Below are 17422 nucleotides of genomic sequence, written 5' to 3'. Positions count from 1 at the left end.
GCGGACAGACCTGGTTGAAACTGTTACTATCGGTACTCACTTGTCTTACCGGACCAAGAGGTGGATGATTTTGACTAGCAGCACGGTTCAGGTGATGGTGTAGACACACCTCCCTGTACTGAACATCCTGTCCTCACTTCTGGCTCTCATCTTCCATCCTCTTGGACTGGCCCTCCCTCTCCCTCTCCTTCCCTCTCCCCTCAAGGGAGGTGATCGGTGGTCTGGAGTGGGAGAGCCAGGATTTGCCTAACCGGCGCGGCTTAGGTGTTGGTGTAGTCACACCTCCCTTTACTGAATATCCTGCTCCCAAACCTCATCCGCTTGGTCTTACCTTCACACTTCTTCCCTCTCCCCTCAAGGGAGGACAACCCGGATTTGCCTAGCCGGCACGGTTCAGGTGAGGGTGTAGTCACACCTCCTTTACTGAAATCCTGCCCTCACGTCTGGTTCTCATCGTCCCTCTCCTCTCTCTCCCCTGAAGGGAAGGAACAACCAGATTTGCCTAGCCGGCACGGTTCGGGTGAGTTGTGTAGTCACACCTCCCTTTACTGGGATCCTGCTCAAAATCGTGGACTTACCTTCCCTCTCCCTTAGGGGGGTTGGATGGTCCTGACCGGGTCGCCCTCTCTCGCTTCCTCTTCCCTCTATTTTTTGGTGGGTTGATGGGTTGGGAGGGGGACACGGGGTTTGCCGTTGGCGCGGTATGGTGAAGGGGTGGTAGACACACCTCCCTTTGCTGAACACCCTGTCCCCTTTCTCGACCTTATCTTACCTGCTCCTGGGCGCGCCTGCCTGGTCTTTGCGGCAGTCCTGGGGGCCCTCCTCTCCGACACCCGGGGTGCAAACGGGGGGTTTGCCTGAGTGACATGCGTCGGCCTGCCTTGCCCTTGGCTCCCTCACCAAACCTTGTGCGTCGTCGGACCGCAAGGGGGGAGTCATTGAGATAGTTCCCCTAACCCTAACCCTAACCCTAACCCTAACCCTAGCCTCATTGGAGGGCAAAATTTAAAAATAAACAAAGGGAGAAAGAAGCCTAAACAAAAAAGGAAAAAAATAAAACAAAACAAAATACACTCACCTGAACCTAAACATGGAAGGAGAAGAGGAGGTGCTCGTAAAAGAAACTTAAATGAAGGAAAGAAAGAAAGAGGAGGGTGCTCGAAACTTAAAACAAATTACCTTACTCAAACCTAGAGGAAGAAAATACTCTGGGACCAGTTTTGGGGGGGCCCGGATGCCCTGATGAAGGACAAGATGATCCGATCTTCTCATTCACCCTTACCTAACCCTAACCCTAACCCTAGACTGATGAAAACATTACCAACATGAACATCATGTTTTTATCTAATGAAATATTCCTCTTCAGTCCATATTAGTCCACCTTTAGTCTTTAAAAATATTTTCTCTGAGCTTACTGAACACAAAGTACACACCTGTATTAACAAGGTACACACCTGTATTAACGAGGTGCACATCTGTATTAACAAGGTACAGACCTGTATTAACGAGGCGGTCTAACAGCTCCATAACAAACAGAATAGTTATTAAAGAAAGGTGAAATAGTAAATTCAGATGTATTACTTCATTAAAGTTGACTTCCAGTGGACATTCATATTTGTTTACATGTTCTATATTTCAGGATGTGACAATGTGGAGATGGCGAAGTAATATTTCTATACCTGATATATTAGTCAGGTTTGCTGTCATGCTGTCATTGGGCATGTACAGTACCTGTAGTTGTCCAGCAGTCATTGGGTATGTACAGTACCTTTGGTCCTCCGGCAGCTCATTTCCCCCCAGCACCTCTGTCGATCCAGCAGTCATTGGGTATGTACAGTACCTTTGGTTGCCCGGAAACCCCTTTGCCCGCAGCCCATGTCCATATTGTGTTGTCGTTTTTTTGGGGGGGGGGTTGCTTTACTATGGAGTACAGCTTCTTTAGAAGGTTTCTGTGGCTAGGGATTCCCTGCCAGAATCATGAGAATGCACCTGCACTTGTTGAACATAGACATGTAGTCCTGGACTTCCAGGAGACAGAAAATTGGTAGGGTAAGGCAGTGATAGGCTGACACCGTAATTATACTTATCCACTAGCTGTTCACAGTGTACTTTGTTTTTCTGACATATAGTTTCATAAAATCTCAGTTGTATTTGTATTTTTTCATGAAAGTAATGCTGGAATGGTCTTCCAGAAACAATAAAACAAAAGTAAATTATGTATTGTGTTGAAAACAGTTTTATTGGTACAAGAAGTGTGTGTGTGGAATCCCCATGTTGCGTCCATGTTGAGTCCCAAGTCTCTGAGGCCCAAATGGTCACAAATGCTGAACATTAGTAGTGCTTCAGGTCTAGGTAGGGGGAGTTTTGTGTTATCTGTTCTGCTATCTTTCTGTCACGGTATAAAAATCTACTGTACACTGTTTTATTGTTGAAACTTTAAATGTACAAAGTGTGAAGCATTAAAGTTCTAAGTTTCTCCATAATTTGGACGCATATGTGTATGTGAAGCATACACAAGAAGATATTTACACTGAGACAAAGGCAGAATGAAACATGACATAACCAATAAATAAATAATCACATGATCCAGTTAGTTTTGTAGGACATTTCATTGAGAGGCAAGACTGTTTTATAATAATACTGTCTTTAATACATTTGGATTTCATCACTTTCAGACTAATTTTGTTGGAGCAGCAGTGAACACGGTTGGGCTCTTTCATAAATGTATCCTTATAAATTAAAAATTGAATAATTAATCAGTTTTTAGCTGCTGTATCTCAGCAGAAGTGTAAGAAAACAAACAAAAAAGCTCTGTATCTGTTTCAAATTAAAAGCCCTCTAATGTTTAATAATTTTATATATTTGAAAAAAACAAAAACAAGGTAGACCTATACTTACATTTGATTTTTTCAGCGATGTGAAATTCCAATTACATAAATACTACAAAGTCATTAAAATACAGTATTTCAAATACAAGCAGGCCAAACAAAAACACTGCCCATGTTTATTTAATCTATATCTGCAGACTCGAGTCGATGTTGAAATTTACAGTAAAACCGGGCATATATCAGTGTTGATAATGACATGATTGATTACATTCATATGACATAGTGGAAACCTGCATGTGGCCGACTTGCTGCCTCCGTGGGTTCTTAGCACAGACAGTCAGAGACCAAAGCCCGTTTGCAAGGGATTTGTTTATTTAAACACAAATCAGCCGTTCGCAGGCGTCTCGCTGCCGTCTGCCATGTGTCTTTGTCCGTCCCGCTTCCTCCTCAGGTCCAGCACACTACTGTGTTGGAAAAGAGGGCGAGAGTGATTAGACTGTTGGGTACCGGTGTGCCAATCACTCTCACCTGGCGCTGCTCTCCTGAGCCCTCCCCACACCTCTCTCCTGCAGCTGATGCACCACGCCCCTCTCCACATGCCTCCACCACCCGGGGAGCCGTCTGGCCTAACCCACTCCCCCCGCCCCTCCTCCCCAAGGGAGCGGGAAAGGAAGTCAGCCACAGCTATCTGTGCCCCTGGCCTATGGATCACAGTGTACTTAAACGGTTGTAACGCCAGATACCACCGTGTGATCGTTAGCATCCTTCATGCGGTGGAGCCACTGGAGGGGAGCGTAGTCCAAGCAGAGGGTGAATGGGCACCCCCGCAGGTAGTACCGCAGAGCACCGACCACCCACCAGATGGCCAGGCACTCCCTCTCCACCGTGCTGTACCTGGCCTCCCTCTCGGACAGCTTGCGGCTGATGTAAAGCACTGGGCGGTCAATGCCCTGCACCTGCTGGGACAGAACGGCCCCCAGCCCTATGCCCGACGCATCAGTCTGCAGGACAAAAGGGAGAGAGAAGTTAGGTGTGTGGAGAAGAGGCTCACAGAGGGCCTGCTTTACCCTCTCAAGCGACACCTGGCACTGCTCCGTCCACTGGACCGGATCTGAGGCACCCTTTCGGGTGAGGTCGTTTAAGGGGCTGGTCAGCTTCGCGAAGTTGGGGATAAATCGCCGGTAATAGCCGGCCAGCCCCAAAAACCGCCACACCTCTTTTTTTTGTCTTGGGCCTTGGGCAGGCTGCAATCGCTGTTGTCTTATCTACCTGTGGACGCACCTGCCCGCCGCCCAAGTGGTACCCCAGATACCGTACCTCCCTTCGTCCAACTGCACACTTCTTCGGGTTGGCCATGAGCCCCGCCTGCCTCAGTGACTCGAGCACCGCGGCCACCTGCTGCACATGCTCCGCCCAGGTGTTGCTGTGGATGATGACGTCATCCAGGTAGGCGGCAGCATATGCAGCATGCGGACGCAGCACCCGGTCCATGAGGCGTTGAATAGTGGCTGGGGCCCCGAACAACCCGAACGGAAGTGTGACAAATTGGTACAAACCGTACGGAGTGGAGAAGGCCGTCCCTGGACACAAGGGAATCTGCCAGTAGCCCTTGGTCAAATCCAGCGTCGTAAAAAAGCGAGCAGTGCCCAGGCGATCCAGGAGTTCGTCGACCCGGGGCATTAGATAGGCATCAAACTGTGAAACATCATTCACCTTGCGATAGTCCACACAGAACCGGATAGACTCATCTTTCTTGACTACAAGAACGATGGGGCTACACCAGGCACTGTGGGACTCTTCTATTACACCCATCTTCAACATGGATTTCAACTCAGCCTGAATCACTTTTCTCTTGTGTTCAGGTAGCCGATAGGGCCGTGTACGCACTGTCACGCCCGGGTGAGTCTCAACATGGTGTTGAATAAGGCTTGTGCGCCCTGGCAGGGGGGAGAACACATCAGCGTAACGCTGCTGCAACCTGGCAATGTCTGCTCTCTGGGACGGTGAGAGATGGTTTTCACAAACGAGCAAGGCAGGATCGGTTGATTTTGGTACCTCCGGCCCCAACTCATCCCTCTCTGCAATTGCCGTCACCAGGGAGACAGACTCAGCCTTTCTCCAAGCTTTAAATCTGTGTCGCCCCTCCCCTGTCAGATCGCACAAGCTCATAGTCAACGTCACCCACTCGCCGTGTGACCACAAAGGGTCCTTGCCACTTGGCGAGTAATTTGGAGTTGGAAGATGGGAGCAATACAAGCACTTTATCTCCCAGTGAAAATTGTCTTAACCTTGATCCTCTGTTGTACAGCCGCTGCTGACGTTCCTGGGCCCGGAGCAAATTCTCGTGTGATAACTGTCCTAGTGTGTGGAGTTTTGCTCTCAGGTCCAGGACGTACTGAACTTCGTTCTTACTTGGGCTCAGACCTTCCTCCCAGCTTTCTTTACCCAGGTCCAAAACCCAGCATGGTTTTCTGCCAAACAGCAGCGCAAAGGGAGAAAATCCTGTGGAGGCCTGGGGTACCTCGTGCACTGCAAACAACAGAGGATGTAGCCATTTAGCCCAATTACGACTATCATCGTGCACAAACTTACGGATCATGGACTTCAAAGTCTTAATCAGGCGCTCGACGAGGCCGTCAGTTTGAGGATGGTAAATACTGGTTTCGAATAGACTTGATGCCCAATAATCCGTACAGTTCTCTCAGTGTTCGTGACATAAATTGGGTGCCTTGGTCAGTCAGGATCTCTTTCGGGATCCCAACTCGGGAGACAACTTGAAACAGTGCCTGCGCCACACTCTTTGCAGAGATGGTGCGCAGCGGCACTACCTCTGGATATTGCGTTGCGTAATCCACAAGGACTAACACAAAGCGATATCCAAGTGTGCTCCGGTGAAATGGCCCAATGAGGTCCATCCTGCGTTCAAATGGGACCTCGATCAGCGGTAATGGGCGCAACGGCACTCTCAGGATGGCCGGTTGGTTAACTAACTGGCATTCGGGACAAGACGCACACCAGCGGCGCACGTCTGCCCGAATGCCTGGCCAATAGAATCGAGCCATTATCCGGTTTAGTGTTTTATCATATCCCATGTGTCCAGCCATCGGGTTATAATGAGCCGCCTGGAAAACTATTTCCCGACGGCTTTTCGGGACCAACAATTGGGTTATTATGTCATCTGCTTGAGTGTCACGACTCACTCTATACAATCTGTCCCTGCGCAATGAAAAATGTGGATACGTTAGCACTGCGTCAGGGCGCACCATGTGACCATCAATTTGTATCATTTGGTCAAAGGCAATGCGTAGAGTATCATCACGAGACTGCTCAAGTGGAAAATCTTCCATGGAGTCAAACACAGGAACCTGAGAAGGCACCGCTGGCTCCCCCTCTCCGTCCGCAGTGTCGGACAACCTCGCGTCACCGCTGAGCACAGCGCACATATCCTATGTCCTTGTCGGTCGTGAGCGCACCCCCACACACTGCCCCACTAACCTATCAAACCCAGGCCAATCTGTGCCCAAGATCAGAGGATGCGCCAGGCAGGAACTAACCGCAGCCTTCACACTATGCTTTTTATCCTTGTAACGAATTTCCACTGGCACCACAGGATATCTGTGAATATCCCCATGCACACACCTGATATCCACCCATCCTGCCTCTAACAATGCCCCGGGTCGAATCAGGTTCTGGTGAACTATATACTGCTTGCAGCCCGAGTCCACCGTTGCCTGATGTGTACCCCCCTGAATCCTTACCAGAACGCTGTACGTCTCTCCCAGACCGGGGGAGGGTGCCCGGAGGGCCGACAACCCGGATCACCTGCCCGACCTTCATCAGTGGACACTCGCGGCGGAAGTGTCCGGGCTGCCCGCACCTCCAGCACTCCTGCCCTACCGCCTGAGGGACCCTCTGTGGGCTAAGAGCAGCGCCCGTAGCGGCTGGACCCTGTGGCGGAAGAGAAAAAGAGGGGATATTAGGGCGAGGAGCAGGGGAGGGGCGAGCAGGTGTGTACTGCGGGGGGCCGGGTACTGGCGCGGGTCTCCTGCGAGGTGCCGGGCTGGGACGGCCGGTGGACGCTAGCCGCGCCTCTGATGCCTGGCCCCGGGAGTGGACGGCCAAACTGTTCCAGCACGACTTTCTCCATCAGCTGTTTCTCGCCCGTGGTCTCAGCCATCTATACGCTGCGTCCCTCAGCTGCTGGGCATAGGTGAACGGGCAGTCGGTGGGCCCCAACTTGGTCCCCCGAAACTTCCAGCGGTGGTCCTTGGCCGAATATCCCAGACGGTCAAGGACAGCCCTCTTCATGGACTGGTACCACCCCGAGAGGAGGCAGGCAGGCCGAGCGCCGCTGTCTGCGAGTCCCCGGATAAAAGTGGAAGCAGCCGCACGGCCCACTCTGCCTCCGGCCAGCCGCACGCCTACGCTGTCGCCTCGAACATTTCCAGGTACGACTGCGCATCATCATTCCTGGTCATCCTGTGCAGGGTCATGCCGGAGAACGAGGGACCCGGTGACATTGCCCCCGCCCGGACCAACATCGCCTCCAGCAGCTACGTCTGCCTCTCAGTCTGCTGCTGCTGCGCCTCCGCCACCATTTGGGCCAGCGCCGTTACTGGCTGAACCTGCTGTGGTTCTGACATCGCCTCTGTGCTACTTTGGTTGGGCGCCAAAATGTGACCGACTTGCTGCCTCCGTGGGTTCTTAGCACAGACAGTCAGAGACCAAAGCCCGTTTGGAAGGGATTCGTTTATTTAGACACAAATCAGTCTCACACTGCAGCCGTTCGCAGGCGTCTCGCTGCCGTCTGCCATGTGTCTTTGTCCGTCCCGCTTCCTCCTCTGGTCCAGCACGCTACAGTGTTGGAAAAGAGGGCGAGAGTGATTAGACAGTTGGGTACCGGTGTGCCAATCACTCTCACCTGGCGCTGCTCTCCTGAGCCCTCCCCACACCTCTCTCCTGCAGCTGATGCACCACACCCCTCTCCACACTGCAACTGTAGATTCGCACCTATATACAATAAAACTGTATCAGGCCTGGTGTAATAAATACATAGATTGTGTTTATGTGTGCAGGTTTCTCATCAAAAATAATTATGGTGAATTCTAAATCATATTGAATACTTGTGCTTGGATAATATTCTGTAACATATGTATATGAAAAAAAAACTGGCTCTGAATTTCTGGTATGACTTAATCAGACTATGGTGCTATGGTGGTTAGGCTAACAATAGCCATGTTAGTTAAGGCTAACTCATATATTAGCTTTGGGTTCATCAGTAAGGATATGAAATGACTTCACTGCACACACAGCACAGAACAGAACAGACATGAACTCATACATGTAAAAGTTTGTAATAATGCAAATATGATCACCGAAGACAAATCTACATTTACAACAGTGCAACTGTGAAACTCGCTCTTAGGCATTAACACGCGACAGACTGAAAGCAGCCCATTTTCAAACCACATGTACAGTGGTCCCTCGTTTATCGCGGGGCATACGTTCCAAAAATAACCCGCAATAGATGAAATCCGCAAAGTAATCAGCTTTATTTTTTACAATTATTATACATGTTTTAAGGCCATAAAACCCATAACCACACACCTTTATACACTTTTCTCAGACAGGCATTAACATTTTCTCACATTTCTCTCTTATTTAAACACTCTCGAAGTTCAAACTTTGGCAGATTTAACAAAAATAAGTACAATACTGTATTAGTAAATGAAACCGTATTTCACAGTTCCTCTTTGTCCTGGTGCCACTCCGCTGTAGCGGCTTTTTCCTCTGAAGGCCTTGGTGCAGGTGTTTTTTTCCGAGTGCAGAACATACAATGCATTTTGTACAGTACTCCGTTAGCTAACCAGGACGCAGAACACAAAGCATGCAAAATTACACTAAAAAAAATTTGCAACACAGCGAAGCCGCGAAAGGTGAACCGCGTTATAGTGAGGGACAATTGTATAGCATGAGGGTGTGCTGGTGGAACGCCATACCACCCTAGAAATCAACATACTGTATGCTACGATTCATGGGTAGTGTGGAGGGGGGCGTGGTGCATTGGCTGCAGGAGAGAGGTGTGGAGAGGGCTCAGGAGAGCAGCGCCAGGTGAGAGTGATTGGCACACCTGTAGCCAACTGCCTAATCACTCTCCCTTTTTTACAACAGAGTAGCATGCTGGACCCAGGGGGAGAAGAGCAGTACGGGCAGATGGCTGGATACACACGGCAGACGGCAGCAAGAGGCCTGTGAACGGCTGCAGAGCTTGTGATTGTGGCGTGAGCCTACTTCAATAATAAATCCCTTAAGAAACGGGCTTTGGACTTGGTCTCTTTGTGCTGAGAGAACCCTAGTGGCAGTGAGCGTGTCACAGGTAGCTTATCAGCAAAATTAAAGTATAAATTATTCATATAATTATTATTTTTTCACAAATCGGCTGATTTATTTATCATGTGGGATTTATGGTAATGTTTTGTCTGTGTGTGTGTGTGTGTGTGTGTGTGTGTGTGTGTGTGTGTGTGTGTGAGAGAGACTAGGAGCAGCGGAAACCTTGTAAAGCACTTTGGATAAAAGCGCTCTCTAAGTGTTGCCATTTACCTTTCATTCAGACATTCCTCTACACTTCACTGTGAGAGGGAGGTTGCTGATAAAAGTGTTTTATTCTTCCATTAATGACAAACTTTTGTACTTCACAGTTTCTGTGATCATTCTTAAGTGTTTGCTAAATACAGACCCTCACATGTTCGGGGAGGCTTTAAAGGTCCAGTGTGTCTGATTTTTGAGCAAACTCAACACTGACTCTAGATAGGGACCACATGCTAGGAAGGAGAGGGTGAGGTGAAGGGTTTGCCACCAGCATCTACACTGCTAGATGCCACTAAATCATACAGACTGGTCATTTAAAAGGAAAAAAAAGCAGCATAAAGTGATTTTTCTGCTGCAGAGGGTCAGAACTAAAACATTTTAGCAGCAGACAGAGACTCATTGTGAAGAAAATAAATGATACACTCCACTTATTTTTTTTGTCCTTTAGGCAGAGTCAAAGGATGAAGAGAACTAAGGAAAACATCTGTTTCCATCTCCAGGACATGATGGTGATACAGAATAGCAACCTGCTGTTGTCATCTGTGTATACAGTACATATACTGTGTGAAGTGTGCCTTAACCTTGCTACAATCTGTCTTTATCTACTTCTTTAGCTGAAGCACCAAAAGAGGCAGGATGGGTTATATAATCAGTACAAAGGAGAAAATGTTCCACCTGTCAACCCAACTGTCACATTACAGACAGACAGACAGACAGACAGACAGGAAAAATACTGCCATGTTTTACAGATGACCTATGAGGCTTAACAGGTGTGGACAACTTAACACACTTCATTCTTATATTTTGTCTTTCATGGTTTTCTCAGTGGTCCCTAACCATATATATATTTATGGCCATAGAATTTTAAAGTTTTTCTGGAGAGCGTAGACTTACATTGGCAAGTCTGTGTATTTTGTGATCACTTGGTGGCTATTTGAATGTCAGGAAGTGTAAACACATCCTCCATCAATGTTTTGTCATAATCAAAGCTGTGGTGTCTTCAGATGTCAGCAGAGTTATCATAAGAATGCTCTCAGCTGTCCAGTTTTATATAAAATCATCAATGATAGAAAGAAGTGGATACAGTGTTGGAGATGGGAATCATTTCATTCTTATGAAGACCATTCAGTGGCACATGAAGTTCAACAAGCTTCCATATCATGGAAAAAGACTGCCAGCTGAGTTGGTAACTTCCGGTTTACCCCTCTACCATGTCAAATTGGCTTCAAAGTCCAGCACTCTTCCTGGGGGCGTGGAAATCATTGTGGTCGCTGTGGTTCACAGCACTCTGATCCCAACCCTCCGGAGTGACTGGCAGCTCTGGATCTCCCAGCAGCTGTTCATTGTCAACTACACTTGAGCTCTGGTCAGAGTTCACACAGTTAGGGATGCTAAAGTGAGCCAACAGGATGCCTTCTTTCTCAGTCCTATTAGCTGCCACTGCTAGCTCCTGCAGGAGAATGCCATCCTCCCCCTCCAGACTGCTGCTGGGCCTCCTGTGGCAGCCTCCAGATGCTCCTCTGCCTGTGGTCCAAAGGGCTCTGGGACTCAACTGACCCTCCTTGGACACATAGCACTTGAAAAGAGAACAGGAGGAGTCCAGACCACTGGAGTGAGGAGGGCGGACTCTATTGTTGAGTTCAGTGTCCATGTAGTCAATTAGACGGTGCCGCTTCTCACATGGCTGAGCCATGCTGCTACATAAAAAAACAGAAAGATACTTCACATGAGTGTGATTGACAAAAATAACATCCTTGAATGCCTATAATGGACATTTCTTGAAAACTGTAGTTTCTCAAATGGCCACTTGAGGCTGGAAATGAGTCATTCTCCATAAGCACCCATGTTAAGGTGCTTGTTGGAGCACCCAGGTTTCATTCAGCCTGCCACAGGTCCACTGATGAGCCACATCTTTGCCCAATTCTAGATTAGTCGGGAGGTGGAAGAAGTAAGATAAACTTGATGAACAGAGAACACCCAGATCTCTCCTCAGCTTAATGCAGTTCTATAGTGAGTTCCAGCAACTTTACTGCTATTCGTCTGCCACAGCACCAGGCAGAAAATGTAGAAAATTACCTTTCTTCCCTCAGTGGCTTCAATTTTTCTCAGATGTATACTGTTGCCATCGAGCAGGCAGGAGTAAATACTGACTCATTCCTTTTAGAGGCTCTGACAACCAGAGCTCCTAATAAACTAGGGCTGTGCCCTTTATCTCCCTCAGCTGCCAAAACAGCCCAACATACTGCAGTTTTCTACAGAGCCAAACAGCAGCTACAGCAAGAAAAAGAGAGAGGCCTGCTCATTTTAGGAAAGTGAAAATGAAAACTAATGCAGATTTTCCCAGTAGGTAAATATAATGGACAGTGAGTGTCTGGTTTTATTTTTAACTCATGCTATCAACATGTGTGTAATATGTAACTGCTGCTTAGCACTTATTATTTGAATATCACAGTGACCAGGGCTTCAATCAATCAGTTACACTGTGATGTCAGACTGATTATGTTGGGGAACGGTATAAATACATTTTTGAATTTTTCTTGTGTAATGAACCCTCCTAACTCCTCTAAAAATATTTGAAATGAAACAATTTTAGAAGAAAAAATACTGGCTGGTTTAATTGGTAACAGAACATTTCTACACTAACAGCCATGACCTGTGATGCACGATCATAAAAGGTTAAGGCTGATCTTACATTACATTTTGCTTATTGTCAACAAATCTAATGAAAAGACGTGGAATACTTGGGCTGCAATCTCAGAACCTGACTAAGCTTTAGATGATCTACATTCATGTGCAGATATCTGTTTATAGAGACTGATAGCCAAAATGTGTCTTTCTCATCGCCCATCACCTATACAGCTGTTAAACTGACTGTAAAGGAAGTTTTGACAGCCGTTGTCTGATATCTGTATCCTGACAGATGTCAATGTCTTTCAAGATTGCGTCCTGCTTTTCCTACCATGTCTGTGGCACCGCTCTAAGCCAATTGGTTCCTAATGAAGATGTAAAGCTTTTTTCTTCAAAATTACAATAAACACTCAGAATTACTGCTACAGCATTCAAGAACTCCTACAGAGCAGACATGCTGATGTCAGGAGGGCTTTCAACTATGTGAACCCCTGGAAACTAGGCTGGTCAAGGACTGCATCTGCTCCTCACTACTACAGTGAGGTGCTACACACCCCTACCAATCAATAGAAGATGTTATAGCACACAACCTCTACACCACCCGATTCCACCTGGACAAGAAAAGGAGTTGTGTGAGTATGCAGTTCTTGGACTGAAGTTTACCATTTAACACCAAAGTCCTCTCCAGGCTGAACACAAAGCTCAAGGACCTGGGATTAAACACCTCCCTGTACATGTGGATCCTTGACTACCCGACACACCACCTCGTCCACCATCATCCTTAACATTGGAGTAACTCAGGGCTATGTTTGAGTACCCTGCTGTGCTTTCGTTACACATACGACTGTGTAGCCACTTTTGTTTCATTTAGAGCATCCTCACAGGAAACATCATCGTTGTGATTATATGATTATATCATTAGTTATGTTAGAGCAGCTCTTTAATATTAATACACACACTATACGTGTTTGTTACAAACCAAAAGGGTTTAGAGATACCTTCTAAAGGTTCCTCCAAATATAGTTTAAACACATCATGAATGTCCTTGTAGGAGTAAAAAGATCAATATTTGCTTATAGTGTAAGCAAAGTACAAGGTACAAGTACAAGGGCAGCAAAGTACAAGTACCTCAAAAGTATAGTATAGTAAAAAGTAAGTATTGTACTTATCATACATGTACATAGTAACATTACAGACCACTAATAACCACTAATACTTTTCATGTCACTGTAGTGATGAAGCAGGAAGCACTGAGTGGAGCTGGAAACTCACTCAGGCTGTGAAGCTCCCGTCTTGGTCAGAATTGTGAGCAGAAAAAACATGAAGATGACAAAGACAGCCAGGCCGACCCAGAAGCAGATCACTATAGAGTCTACAAAACAAACAGAATATGAAGTCAGTACTGAGTAGTCATCATAATATGGATGTACGAATGATGCACAAATATTACATGAAATGATGTCTGACAGAAATATTCTACTCATATTGGGCCTGATCCTAGAGATGTTCTTACTTGCACATAAAATAAGAGTGATCACAAAATCTCAGGAAGGGGAAGCATGGCTTGGCCCAGGCTGTGTTCAGCCGAGGTGGAGAACTGTTGACCCGGACTGGGGATATTGTTCAGGAACTCCAACCAACACGTCCTCTGTGGAAGAGGCAGAGCCTGAAGACTTGGGGGAAGCCTTGTCCATGGGGGGTTGATGGGGGAGATGGGAGTTTAACCATCCAGTCTACATGTGTTTTGTGGATTTGGAAAAGGCCTACAATCATGTCCCCTGGGGACTCCTATGGGGTGTACTGGCCATTAGAATGAGCAATCCAGTCCTTGTACAACCAAAGTGAGAGTTATGTTCATATTCTTGGCACAAAGTCAAATGTTTAATAGGATGTTATGATCAACAGACCAAACAAAAGCTGCACTAAAACTATTATCAGTCTATTAAAAAACAACTTTTTCTAAAATCTTACCTAAGAATGGGAGGTTTATATGACCTTGATGATGGAGAGAAACTCACTGTCGTAGTGGATCAGGAGTTTACTTTTTGGTCAATTGTTGTGCGTGCTCTAAAATCAATCAATCAAATTGTATTTCTATAGCACCTTTTAAACAAATCAAATGTAACTGAAAGTTCTTTACTTTGAATTAGTCAGTCCTCACATAGCTCAGGCTGCAATATCAGCAAAGCTTGACCTGCCAGCATCTGCTTAGAGATAAATTCAAGCTTTTATGTACCCTGTGCCTGTTAACAACCTACCTACTATCTTGTGTAGGCAAGCCAATCAATATAGGTCGAGTCAATCAAAACAACTGTTACATTTGAACTCTGAAATGACATTCAATACATTTGGCCAATGCATTAGTATGTGTATATATATATATATAGATATATTTAATATTGTTGTCTATTGAAGGCTTTTTAATCAATATGTTTTAATATGCATTTAGCTGAATGATAAAGCCTGGCCTTGATCATTTGTGCGCACATGGTCTGAGCAGTTCTAAATTTGTTCGTACAGTACAAACAAAATATTGATGAATGACACCCATTCAGAGATAAAATCTCACACGCCAGACATACCATATGTTTCCACAGGACAGAAATAGTCATCGCATAACTACAGAGTTTATGAGCCCACTATTGTGAGACACAGGGAAGGGTCATGAAGGGTCATTACAATGTTAAATGAATGTAAACAGTGTGCAGTTGATGAGATTGTGTTCTGGACGGACAGCCACAAAAGTAAGACAAGAAACTGAATAAATGAATAAATGCATCACCGTTTTTACAGAACAGTTGTGATATTAGTTGTGAAATGATTGTTGTCGCCTGTGAAACGTCAAATGTGAATTGTATTGACACATTGTATATTTAATTAACACATCGTTAACAGGTTATATATGTAATCATGTTGGGTGGTTTAGTCTGTAACAGTGCATGATGGTTTGTGATGTAAAATTGTACAACAGTACTGTAAATACAGAGTAACTAATGTAATACATGATGTGGAGGAGAAATATAAAGTACTAAATGAATAAACAAATAAGCTCAACACCTGATTAAATCTGCTGATTGAATCTCCACCTACTAATGAATTGTATAACATCAGCACTACATGATGCATATATGTGTCGTGCTGAAGTCTAGTCTTTATTATTATCATCATGGTTATTTTAAATGTTGAAACAAAACACTAATGCTACAGTAAGATGACAGACTATGTTGACTACACTTTAGTTTGGCAGTGAGACACATGAACAGAGGTCTACTCACAGCGGTGCGCCTTAAGTCCCTCAAAAGACACCGGCTCCTCTTCATCATAGTATTCATATCTCCATTCGTAGTCGGAGATCGGAGACGCACTGGTGCTGTTTGGACTGTCAGTGCCTGACATATCACAAAGAGCACAGAACCACACTGAGCTGACCGTTTCCTTGCTCAATTAACTGACTTATATCTCGAGAATCATCTCAGCGTGTGCTGCAACACTCTGAGCAACACACACTCTAATCTGAGAGCTTCTGCTCTGTCTCTCTTTCTCCTCCTCCCTCTCATCCTCTCTCTCTCTCTCTTCCTCCTCCTCTCTCTTTTTACTTCTTTTACGTCTCCTCTGCTCTGTCCTTCATTTAAAACTTGGTGACAGGAAACTAAATAGAAGGAAATTGATTTTCTTTGTGTTCCCTCTGAATATGCAGCCTGTATTCAGATTCCAATGAATCAATCAAATCAAATCAAATCAAATCAAATTTTATTTGTATAGCCCAAATTCACAAAACACATTTTGCCCTAGAGGGCTTTACAATCTGTAGAGGGAATGACACGCTCTGTCCAATCTTTTGGTCATCGTCTTCTGTTCAGGTAAAAAGTGTGCACACACACACACACACACACACACACACACCACACACACACACACACACACTTGAAGGGTGCTCCAATACGTGTATTACCTTTGACTAGAGAAGATTCTATTACTATTCTTCCACTGTCCGCCTGTCTGTCTGCCTTCAGATGTACTTTGTGGTTACAGTTGTTAAGTGATGACGGTCCTGGTTGTTCAACTAGAAATTTCATTCGATTTTCTGTCAGGGTCTGTGAATGGGTGCTTCTTTATACAGACTGTGTTCTGTCATTAATAGGATGGTGACTGCACTGAAGGGAAAAAGACAAAGTTTCCTACAGAGTCCTACAGTGCGTATGCCTCTGATAGAATAAGCAGTAGTGAGGGCGACATTTCACTTTTTGATTAATTGATTTGATATTATGAGATATGTTTTCTATTATGGTCTTTCTGCAAACCATGGGTCAGCTTAATCTAATGCTCACACCTTCTTTGCACAGCAAGCGTCTTCATTGGAGGACTAGATTAAAGTTGGTACCAAGCATGGATCGAGGAGGCTGCCACCACAAACCTTAGTGAGGAACAATCATTGATCACATCGTCAATCATGGCCACTCTGTGAGAGAGGCTGGCCAAAGCTGTCGTGGCATCAGTCATTGCCATGACAACAGGTCATTTCTGTTACTGTCAGTTTTGTGTTGTACATCTTGCTGCACAAACTAAAGTACAGAAGGTTTCTCTAGACATAAAAACTTTACACAAATCAAGGTAGAATGTCTTCCACAGCACAGGGACCTGACTCAGACTTAGGTTGTAAAGGTGCTGTAGAATCCCACACAGCTGGTCAGCACAGGCCTTCAGGACTCTGGGCCATACTACCAGAGCCTGCTTTCTTGTTCTGGTGTAGTCTGTCCAGCTGTTTCTTCTCATGGCTGCTGGAACTTGGACTAGCCATTCCTCTGCTGGCTCATTATTCCCAAAACCCCAAAAGCGGGTACTTTAGACATAATAAACCTTGTTAGACTTCCAAAATAAAAGCTTACTTACAAATGTTTTAGGTAAGTCTTGCAGTTTGGTTAAGTGTAGATGCCAATACTTTGTTGTCTGAACAATTGCATGGCTCTGCTGGAAACAGCGGATGATAAGGAGATGCTGTGATGTAGTTCATAATGGTGGTGGTGGTACAGTGTGAGAGTGGCTGTACATGTCCACAGTAGGTTAACTCTTTACATCATCTTCCACATTTTTTCCCTGTTAAAGGTTTTTTGTGGGCAAGTTTTTCCTCACTCGAACCGAGGGTCTAAGGACAGAGGGTGTCACTCCCTGTACAGATTGTAAAGCCTCAGAGTGGGTGAATTTGTATGAATAAAATCTGATTTGATTTGATACATTTCCGTATTATGTTTACGTCATTACTATTCATGACATGTGACACTGAGCACCTTAGGAAAACACAGGTGCACTACAATAACCCCATCTAAGATGTTAGACCAGCTGCATTCAGCTGTGATGAATATCCAGAAAGCTATAGTCAT

General features: G+C 45.6%; 1 protein-coding gene across 1 annotated transcript; it reads right to left on the bottom strand.

Moving 5' to 3' along the window:
• Positions 1 to 9363: 9363 nt before the first annotated feature.
• LOC109139954 (melanocortin-2 receptor accessory protein 2A) lies at positions 9364 to 15589 on the bottom strand. The gene is made up of 3 exons (XM_019265373.2): positions 15320 to 15589; positions 13317 to 13416; positions 9364 to 11113 (listed from the first exon to the last, which is right to left on the bottom strand). The coding sequence occupies exons 1-3, from the start codon at positions 15438 to 15440 to the stop codon at positions 10642 to 10644; spliced, it is 693 nt and encodes a 230-aa protein (XP_019120918.1). The 5' UTR covers positions 15441 to 15589; the 3' UTR covers positions 9364 to 10641.
• Positions 15590 to 17422: the final 1833 nt, after the last annotated feature.

This window comes from Larimichthys crocea, chromosome XIII (genome assembly GCF_000972845.2).
Source record: "Larimichthys crocea isolate SSNF chromosome XIII, L_crocea_2.0, whole genome shotgun sequence".
NCBI classification, from domain to species: Eukaryota; Metazoa; Chordata; class Actinopteri; family Sciaenidae; genus Larimichthys; species Larimichthys crocea.
The sequence above is the reverse complement of the archived record's forward strand: the minus strand, read 5'-3'. Positions and strand labels throughout refer to the sequence as shown.

Bases quoted from the DNA above. Each gene is read 5' to 3' on its own strand.
- LOC109139954 (XM_019265373.2), bottom strand. From the start codon at position 15,440: ATGTCAGGCACTGACAGTCCAAACAGCACCAGTGCGTCTCCGATCTCC. The intron at 13,417-15,319 runs GTGAGTAGACCT...TTTGTTTTGTAG, and splicing joins GGGACTTAAGGCGCACCGCT to ACTCTATAGTGATCTGCTTC. The intron at 11,114-13,316 runs GTGAGTTTCCAG...TTTTTTATGTAG, and splicing joins ACGGGAGCTTCACAGCCTGA to CAGCATGGCTCAGCCATGTG.